We start from the raw sequence: 9,958 nt of genomic DNA, 5'->3' as shown, positions 1-9,958 counted from the left end.
TAACTCAAACCTCTACTTCATTATCTTAATACCTTTTTCTTCATTTGCCCTTCCATTTCTTTCTACAAAAAAAAAACACAAAACATGGCTTCTAAATTCACACTAATATATCTTCTTCCACTACTAACACTCCTCCTCAACTTTCCGGCAAGAATCACACCCCAAGAATGTGCTTACCCTTGTTATCCTCCTCCCACCGGCCCCACCGGAAACAACCCTCCTCCGGCCACCACAACCCCACCAGGTGGCTATGTCCCAAATCCACCATCAACCACCTATCAACCACCACCATCTGGTTACAACAACATCCCTTATCTGAATTCTCCACCTGATGATTACGCTAATGGTGAAGCACCACCACCACCAGAACCAATTGTCCCTTGGTTTCCATTTTATTATAGAAAACCTCCTCATTCTGATCAATCTTCATCATCAAGAATCACATCCAAAAAGATGATTACTTTATTAGTACTAGTAATATTTTTTGTTTAATTTTGCCTTCTTTTTTTTTCCATTAATTAATTATTATCTATGTGCAAGTGAATTTTGATGTAATTAATAGTGGAAAACATGTTGATTTTAATGTCTAATTAATGATCATCATCAATTTCAAATTTTATGAGTTTTATGTAAAACAGAGGAGTTCCTCCTCTGTTTCTTGATTTTTATATTGCACAAAAAGGGAGACTTCTCTTCTTTCTTCTTTAATAACAAACCGCTCAAATTTGATCTCAGCTGACAATCGATTATGCTTAAGTTAAAATATTTAAACTTAAAAAGCAATTACGAAAGACACCTTCAAAAATTACGCATTGTATTAGAGTGAGGTGTTTACGAGATACACTAAAAACGAGTTGAAGTTTTTGATTGTTTGTTGAGTTGATGTGTTTAGACGTACATATCAACTAAAATTAAATTTAAGTGTATATTTATGTACCATAATTTTTTTTTAAAAATCAAGTAAGATTTATGTGTTAATAAATAACTTTTTTTATCCTTCATTTAAGGTTTTTGGGTTAGAAATTATAATTATTTTTAGCAACAAGTGTTTTATTTTCGTGTAAATTCGAAATAATTAAACCTTAAAACAAGTAATAGGAAGGCAAAAAATTAAGTTTTCAAGAGTCTTGGCTTTTTACGTTTCGCAATTAGATTCTTCTATATCGTTCTTCATTTGTTGTATTTTTCGTAATAACTTGTTGATTTTGTATTATAAGAAGGTATATTACGGATATTTGCATAAACATAAAAAAAAAAAAGGATATTTGGACCTTTCTAGTAATGAGGTCAATATTAAGCTTCTTATCTCTCTTGGTTATATTTAGCTAGTATTATCTAAAATTTAGAAATTACTGATTCGATTAATTTTAAATAATTTTTTTATTTAAAAAAATTCATTTTATATTAGAATTTAAAATTTTGAATTAATTATGAAGGAATTTCATCTATTCTATTAGGCTTCTACAAGATCATAACCCTCACCTAATTTTGATCTCTCTTTTGAACAAGTGCCTTCTCATTCACTATCATGACAATTGACAACTAACTTAGCCCAAAAATTCATGCTACTTGCATCACTTCCTTTTGCCTTTTAATTTCTTCAATGACACCACTTTTTTTGTTGTTTTCTTTGTTTTATTTTGTGTTTTGTTTAGTTAATAAAAAAATAAAACAAGTAACCTTCTATGACATAAAAGACAGTCTGGTGTATTAAAGTTTTCGTCATACGTAAGATGAAGAAAAAATTTACTATATGCACTCTTATTTTGTATTTCTGTCAGAAGCTGTTTTCAAGGCTTGAATTTGCGACCTCATGATCACATGACAATAACTTCTTTAACATTATATACCAATGATCGAGCATATAAAGTGTAATTTTATAAGTAAGATATAAATTAAAAAGGATATTAGTGTATGCAAATGTTAACCTTACTTTGACAAGATTAAAAAAAACTCATTTCTAATAGACCTCGAGTAAATATATAATTTTATAAGTAAGATATAAATTTTAAAAAAATGTTAGTATATGTAAATGTTAACTTTACTTTGACAAGATTAAAAAAAACTCATTTTTAATAGACCTCGAATCATGTAGAACATGTTAGTATATATATGATGACCTAGAAACACAATAAAAGCCAAAAAATACCACAATTTTCTGACTATTTTTTAGCATGTTTTGGGCATTAGTGAGAAATTTATGATTTGAAGAAATAAAACACAAATTAATAACAGGCTGTGAGAGATTTAATTTATTTGGCCATCAAAAGAGAGTGATATTTTGTTTAGTAGCTTAGGATGTTAATAATGTCACAATCTCATATAATATTCGTTTTTCCTCTATGGTTTGCAATTAATTAAAGACTTGATAAATTAGCAAATATATGATGTTAATTAATCTCAAATTATGGCATGAATTGATTTGATTATTTGTTTTTGATGGTGACTTTTTAGTCATTAAGCAATAATATAAGTTAATAGTATATTGTTAAGTATATGTATTTAATTAGAATAAATGAACGGCTGTGCTTTAGTGACTAGTCTTTATGAGAGATACCAATCAACTACCAACAGTGGTGGGGGAGGACAGATAATGATATACACTATCAATGAATAAATAAATATGTTATTTCGATAGCATGTTTAGACCTTTTAAACGAAGTGTTCACTCAGTTCAACATGATATTAGATAATGAGAGAAGTAGTCGTTCATTATCCGACTATATCAACATCTTTATCCCAAGAAAAAGTATCATGCACATATGTTAGAAGGGATGTGTACATCATGCAGCTACGATCTTCAGGTAATCGATCAGATTAGAACGATATCCCTTTCAAAAATATTCTCAACTTTTACTATTCCTCTTGCAGAAATGCAGAATAAGACTATATATCCAACGTGTAGCGAAAACTTTAGTGCACTAGAGACCCTTATAGTCTAGCCCTTATCGAACCCCGTGTTTAGTGGAAGCTTATCGAACACCGTGTTTAGTGGAAGCTTAGTGCACCGAACCTATTCTTCACAGATATACAAATCTTAATAAGTTGCATAACTTCTAATGCTATTACCTATCTTTGAAACATTTGATCAAAGAGAGATTTCAGTATTAAAACATTGGCAGAAACACTGCAACTTAACATTTTACTCAAAAGTGAGTATAGATTTAATAGCACAGCATTTATGGTATTTCAAGAACTTGACTTAAAGAGGTTCATAATTATTAACTATCCCAACTAGGAATAATTACATACAGCATATCTAGCAGAAATGCTAACCTAGATATGCTAACCTACACACTAAGTATATCGTCTCGGATACAAGATCCATCGCCTTTTCTATGTTGAGAACATGAGAGAATTCACACAGTACAATCTGACTTAGCAAATTCATGATGTTACCTTCATACTTGATCTATCTTGCTGATATGACGAGTCTTAAATGACGTAGAAGCTGATGCATCTAGGAAGCAACACCAACAGCTAAACGTCCCACTCTTGTACTGCGGCTCAAATCGATACTTCTAATATCTTTTCTCATTGCATTGTTTCCTATTGATCTTCGCGCAACCACCTTTGTTTTCTCTTCAGCTTTGAAGCCCTTGTTTCCCTTGATTGTATCTGCTGTTCTCGGTCTCGGAGAATTCAGGACCTGCTTTTTCTCTTGCTCTCTCTTTGGAGCTACTGTTCTATTTGATCGCGTCTGCCAGGACGTTTTGTTTGTTCGAACTGAAGACGGGACGCTGCTGTCAGATAACTCTGCTGAAGCATGATTGGTTACTTCTGAAACCTGTGGTGAATCAAGCATGATTAGATGTTCACTAGTGGAACAAGGAACAGTGTTCTCTGTTACACTAGTAACTCTAGCCCCTGAAGTCGAAGGTCTGCTTTGTGATTTACTTGATTTAGTTTTACTTGCTAACTCCTGAAAAATTAATCAACGAAGCAAGTTATACGATTTGTTCTATCAATTATTAGAAGGACAAGGATGAAGACTAACTGATGGACAAGTGCAGACACTCGTAAACAAAGAGAGTGACAGATAACTAGTAAGACATTTTTCTCATATTACTTGCATCCATATGGAAGTGTAATATTCATAACACATTTAACTTTCGGTCTTGAGAGAATGTTAAAAAGTAAAAAGTTTCCAACCATGCCATTCCGTAAATTAATGGCTGGCGCACTAAAAAGCCGCTCTAAGAGAAGCAAGAAAGTATGCTGCTTATCACGGGCCCTAAAGGCATTCAGTAATCAGAAGCCAAGGTAACAAGATCTCTATTCCATCCTTTAGTGTCAATGTTTCCCTTGAATCTTGATCAAGGGCTTACACTATAACCAGTAAAACAGCTTGTAAACATATTTTCTTAGTATTACTTTCTAATGAGAATGATATGCTAAACAGTGTGGTTTTGTAAGCATCCTAGTTTTCAATATAAGAAAACAGAAAACAAGAGAAGAATACAGTTGAGAAACAGAAAGCTGAGTATTGGGACTCTGAACATTCTCATTATCTGTCACTTGTTAATACCTTGTTACTGTCTGACCGACGACCAGGTTCATGGTAGAAGGCAGGCATGGGAGTTGCTTTGAAATTGAGATTTCTCCGTAGCTGTTTTAACTCTGCTTCTTTCTTTACCTAAAGGTATCACAAAGAAAATCAAAATGTCATTAATCATGGTTACCGATCAACAAAAAACTTCATCAAACTCATAGTTGCAAATGATATATATTACAAGTCTAAACAGATGGAAGTAAATAAAAGAAAATCTAACAGAATATATCCCAATGACATTTTAGAGCTAGCATCGACAGAAAGCCGCCTAATGATTCTCTAAATCAATCTAAAACCTGTTTCCAACAGTCACAAGAATCATTGGCCGACTTTATTACCTGAGTTCTTGCTTGGAGCTGATGTTTTTCTGCCTCTACTGCATGCATTTTCTCCTCTAACTTCATAAGGAACTGAAATCAATATCAAAAACTTTATTTAGGTTATATATAAATTTTAAACTTCATCGAATTGACATAAGAAACCGAACCTTACCTCTTTCCTTTTCTTGGCACGCTCTTCACTTTTGAAAAGGAAACCAGATCCATTCTGTTTCATGTCTGGCTTACATGAATTTACACTCTGCTTATCCCTGGTACAACAATAATATGTATAAGACAAATGTTTATGAACACAATATGGAGTTAAAAGATCACAATTTTCCCACCATATATACCTGTTTACACTTTGATGTACTCTATGGCTAACTTTCTCTGCACTGGAAGCACGAGAAGCGGCAGCCTTTCTTGCTTTAGGCTGCTGTTCGGTGCTAAATCATTCAATAATAAACAAGATTGGAAACATTAGGATGAATCGGTGCGGCAAAAATATCCTAAACTTTCCATATGGAAGAAATGATTAACAAGCATACCTTTTCTGTTGATTAATTACATTGGCTTTTGAACCCGAACAAACCTGTATAAGGCAAGGAATTGGTTACTATAGATTCGAAGATAATTAATTTAAGAATTACTGAAGAATAGTCTCCACGGCGTTGAAAATAGCAAGTTAACTCATCTGCCTAAAGATTTGAAAATAACACTAAGCCTTAATCTGATACAAACCTCTGGTTTTGGCATTCTTGCTGTTGAACGCAAAAGAGGGCCAGGAGCATCCAATCTGGGCTTTTCTCCTCTTCTTGTGAAGGAAACATCACTATGCCTTCTATTTGGTTTACTTGGCATGTCTTTATATGCTTGTTTTGAGATTGTCCCCTTGCCACTAGCAACACTAACTTGGGGCAACATCCTAGCTTTTGTGTCTCTAGATTGAGATGCAGTCCTCACCTGCATTTTGAGCACAAGACAGACTACATAAAGGGGCGAAAATTTTCTGCTCTCGGATAAGACTACAAAATGCTATCATTTATAATAGCTTACTACAGTCAGCAAGCAAGATGGGCAACTGATGTAATAACTGGAGATTAATAATCACAAATGCTAAAAAGAGGTCTACCTTTGAAGATGAACTTCGTTGAGGTTCTGAACTAACACTACCATCTTTCTCAGTGGTGTGAGCATTAGAGGATAGATCAACGGAGTTCGATGAAAACTCCATACTGCTCTCTTGGCCCTCTAGTTTCCCTTTTACTTCAATCTCAGTTTTAGGATCATCATCAAAAGCTGAATTTCCAGCATTGAGATGAAAATTTGCTTCAGCTTCCATATGTTCAGGAACACTTTGAAGAACATCAGAACTATTGGTAGCTAGTTCAGTCTGGGGTCCAGAATGGAGAATTATACTATCTACTCCATCACATTCTATGACTTCGATGTCTCCGTTGTGAGATCCATCAAAACTCTCCTCAAAGCGTGTAGAATGACCAACCTCATTCACTCGCTCAAAGTCACCATCATAACCTGTGTTCTCAGCTTGATACTTTCCATTCTTCAATAAATGTATTGATCTATCAATAGTTTCATCAAAGCGTGCAGAATGGTCGACTTCGTTAACATGCTCAAAGTCCCCCGCGTAGCCTTCATTTTCAATGACATCATTTTCACTAGCTTGATACTTTTCATTCTCCAGTAAATTGGCTGATCTATCATGATTATCAACAATGTGTGCCGAATGGCCAATCTCATTAACATGCTCAAAGTCCCCCTCATAACTTGTATCATGGCCGTCATTTTCACTAGCTTGAGATTCGGTCCCATTCTGCCACTCTGATGAACTCTGGCGTAGAAGTGCCTTCTTTCTAAGACGTGCCTCAAAATATGCTTTCTTCTCAGTTACAGAACCTGGCTTGGAGTATTTCTCAACCTCTTCAAGATACCTGTTATGTGTAAAAGAAGACCTCCTCTCCCAACATAAACTTTCATTCTCAAATCTACCGAATGAGATAGATCCCGATTGCCACGAATCAGCCTGTCAATTATGGTAAGTAAATTAAGATCAGGATGCAAAACTGAGTAATTAGTAATCATATCATATATCAAGTAAAAAAGCCTCACAGATTTAGTTCTATTGGAAAATTTTCACTTTCCCCTAATGGTCTAATTAGTAACGTCTCAAGTAGTATATCCTAACATGCTTATACAACCAATTATATGAGACGTCGAAACTCTCAAAAATCATTTGCACTAAAAGTTCATTGTAACAAACTCTAATCAATGAATAAACATGCATTCCAGCATTAAATCTGATCTCGTAGAAGTTATATGGATCCATAACTAACCCGAAGAGGGCAAGGAGAATGCTTCCCAATCACTCTTTCAGCACTATTATACAAGGAAGCAACATACACAATTTCGAACAGAAAGCAAGATCTTACAACCACACGCGAAAAAGCAGGCAACAGAATTCATTCCATTCCTCATTGAAGTAGGAAGCAAGTAATAAAGGGAGGCACAAGACTCTTCACTTTCGATCCTGCATCCATGTCTGACTTTCCAAAAATACACTACTTCTGAAAAATCCGACACAACACTATTGACACTTTTGAAGTATACAAGCAACATAACAACCATGAGTTTTCAAGTCAGTAAAAAACAAAAAATGAAACTACTAGAAATTCAGTAACCGCTTAGAAAAGCATCCAAATTTAATTCACTAAAACTGATTATATACATCTTCTTTACTCATAAATTAATCATATTCAACACCTATAACAGATAAATTAATACTGAAATACAATCTCCTGAATTACCAATCAAATAAAGTTTCCACCTTTTTCATTCCCACTCAACTAAAACCACAAGAACACAAATCTTCCTACCAAATCCATCAGTATAACACATTTGAAAACAAAAATTTAACCAAATATATATCACAGTAAACAAAGAGTAAGATCCAAGGGAAATTTATTTTCTAAAAAAAAAAAAAACTTTACCTGAAAACTATGCCTAAAGGGTTCTTCAATATCACCAGCCATTTCAAAAAAAACTGATCCTTTTTAAACCACCTCCATAGATATCATCTGCATTTCCCAAATCTTGAAATTCTGTACAAAAGCAAAAAAAAATCAACACCCCATCACTTAAAAGTGAAATCTTTTCACTATTTCATACATAAACATCATTAAAAATGAAATCTTCACACTATTTCATACATAAACATCATAAAAAAAATGGACCAAAAATGAAGTTCTACAGATTGAAAAATCAAGAAAATTACAGTTTTTTAAGGAGAAAATTGACAGAATCCTGAAAAGGGGTTGAAGAAGAAGCAAAATTGAGATGATTCCTTTGAGAAAAAAAGAGAAAGAAATGTGAAAGAAAACGTGTCTGAGTACAGAAGAATCGCTACTTTGCTTTGAAGAAGGTAGTTAAATGGAGTGAACATGAATTGTTGAAAAAATGTCTAATTAAATATTTTTCATTTATGGGAAATAATTAATTAGTTTTGTGATTATTTAGATCTTAAATCTAATCAAATTGCAGATACATCCTTCCAGTTTGAGAATATTGCGAAATATACAGTCTCAATTGGCATGTAAATCTTCGTTTAGCTCGCGTTTGACTATAAATTTTTAAGTTAAAATTAAATTTTAAAAGTTGAATATTTTGAAAATATTTAAAGACCAAATATTATGGTCAAAAGTTTTTTGACTATAAATTTTTAAGCTAAAATTAAATTTTAAAAATTGAATATCTTGAAAATATTTAAAGACCAGATATTATGGTCAAAAGATAAATTTTTGTAATCTACTTTGAAAATGTCAATTTGTGTTTGATTTTTGATTTTGAAGTTGAAATTTGAAATTTAAAATTTGAAACTTTGAATTTTTTTAAAAAATTGTGACTTTAAAAATCTGAAATTATATTTAAATTTAAAAATATTTAAAAATTAAATTTGACGGTCAAATAAATATTTAAAGATAAATTTTGTAATCTACTGTTAAATGTATGGTCAAACGCAATTTTAATTTTGAATTACCAATTAAAAAATAAGTATTTTTGGTCACTTATTTTTTATTTTTTTTTTGTTGGAAAATAATTTGATAAAGGAAGACAATTATACTCTTTCTTAATTCATTTTTCTATATTTTTCTTTTCCTTATATTAAATCTTAGTTCAACCTTAATGTAACTCAAATGTAATTATTTTGAAAACAAAAATCTCTCTTTGTTTTATGTTATATTTTTAATTTCGTCTTAGATATTTTGATAACATTGTATTATAACAATCAAGTTCTCCTAATAGCATTTAATTTAATTTAAAATAATATTAATATAAATAATGTTATTTTAGAAAAATTTAATTATACATTCAAAAATGTATTCGTATAATTTATATTATATTTAAACAGAAGGAAGAAATGTGTAATATTAGAAAACTAGAAGGAGGAAATGTGCAATTTATGAAAAAACTTTATGATCCAGTGCTTGTGGGGGTACATCAGTAATCATGTGCTTGTGTTCCCCTTTTTGTCTACTTCTTCCTATTGGCCCACGTGTAACATGGGTCCCACATTAAACCTACCCCACCTAATCGTTATGGTCTGGTTCCTCCATTTATTAGATCAGACGGTCAGGAATTAATCAGAGATCTCGAGTTTTAGACACGAGATACGGAGATAGAGAATGCGTTTCTCTGAATAGACTCCTATGTGGTATAATTTTAAAATAATTGAACTATAATGTAAATATCGAACATTAAATAAAAAATAACTAAATAATGTTCGTTCAACTACTTCATATTAAAAATAGTCGGTTTACCTATATATATATTTCGGAATAGAAAAATATAAGAGAAAAAATTAAAAAAAACACCCTAAATATATATGAGTTTGCGTGCTATTAGATTTGTGATCTACCTAAACTATAACCAAATATTCATTGAAATATAATTAAATTGTCAGTTATTTAAGTTTCATACCTAAAATTTTAGATATGAAAAGTGAAAAATCATATTTAGTATTAATGTATTTCAATAAACATTTGGTAATACCTCATATACGAGATTCAAA

The 9,958-nt window shown here is 32.0% G+C and overlaps 2 protein-coding genes across 2 annotated transcripts; one reads left to right on the top strand and one right to left on the bottom strand.

Moving 5' to 3' along the window:
- The first annotated feature begins 84 nt into the window (after nt 1–84).
- LOC107019832 (extensin-like) lies at nt 85–492 on the top strand. The gene has a single exon (XM_015220202.2). It carries the CDS (start codon nt 85–87, stop codon nt 490–492), a length of 408 nt encoding a protein of 135 aa, XP_015075688.1.
- Nucleotides 493–3,099: 2,607 nt separating this feature from the next.
- Nucleotides 3,100–8,344, bottom strand: LOC107020640 (protein WVD2-like 7). The gene is made up of 10 exons (XM_015221082.2): nt 8,165–8,344; nt 7,881–7,991; nt 6,005–6,916; nt 5,614–5,835; nt 5,421–5,464; nt 5,226–5,318; nt 5,045–5,141; nt 4,891–4,962; nt 4,529–4,636; nt 3,100–3,922 (listed from the first exon to the last, which is right to left on the bottom strand). Exons 2-10 carry the CDS (start codon nt 7,920–7,922, stop codon nt 3,461–3,463), a joined length of 2,052 nt encoding a protein of 683 aa, XP_015076568.1. The 5' UTR covers nt 7,923–7,991; nt 8,165–8,344; the 3' UTR covers nt 3,100–3,460.
- Between the last annotated feature and the right edge of the window lie 1,614 nt (nt 8,345–9,958).

The sequence above is a fragment of the Solanum pennellii genome, chromosome 5, assembly GCF_001406875.1.
Source record: "Solanum pennellii chromosome 5, SPENNV200".
NCBI lineage: Eukaryota > Viridiplantae > Streptophyta > Magnoliopsida > Solanales > Solanaceae > Solanum > Solanum pennellii.
The sequence above is the reverse complement of the archived record's forward strand: the minus strand, read 5'-3'. Positions and strand labels throughout refer to the sequence as shown.

Excerpts from the sequence above, each read along its gene's own strand:
- LOC107019832 (XM_015220202.2), top strand. The coding sequence starts at position 85 with ATGGCTTCTAAATTCACACTAATATATCTTCTTCCACTACTAACACTC.
- LOC107020640 (XM_015221082.2), bottom strand. The coding sequence starts at position 7,922 with ATGGCTGGTGATATTGAAGAACCCTTTAGGCATAGTTTTCAG. Across the intron at positions 5,319-5,420 it reads GTAATTAATCAACAGAAAAG|CACCGAACAGCAGCCTAAAG; the intron begins GTATGCTTGTTA and ends TGAATGATTTAG. Across the intron at positions 4,963-5,044 it reads GTGCCAAGAAAAGGAAAGAG|TTCCTTATGAAGTTAGAGGA; the intron begins GTAAGGTTCGGT and ends TATTGATTTCAG.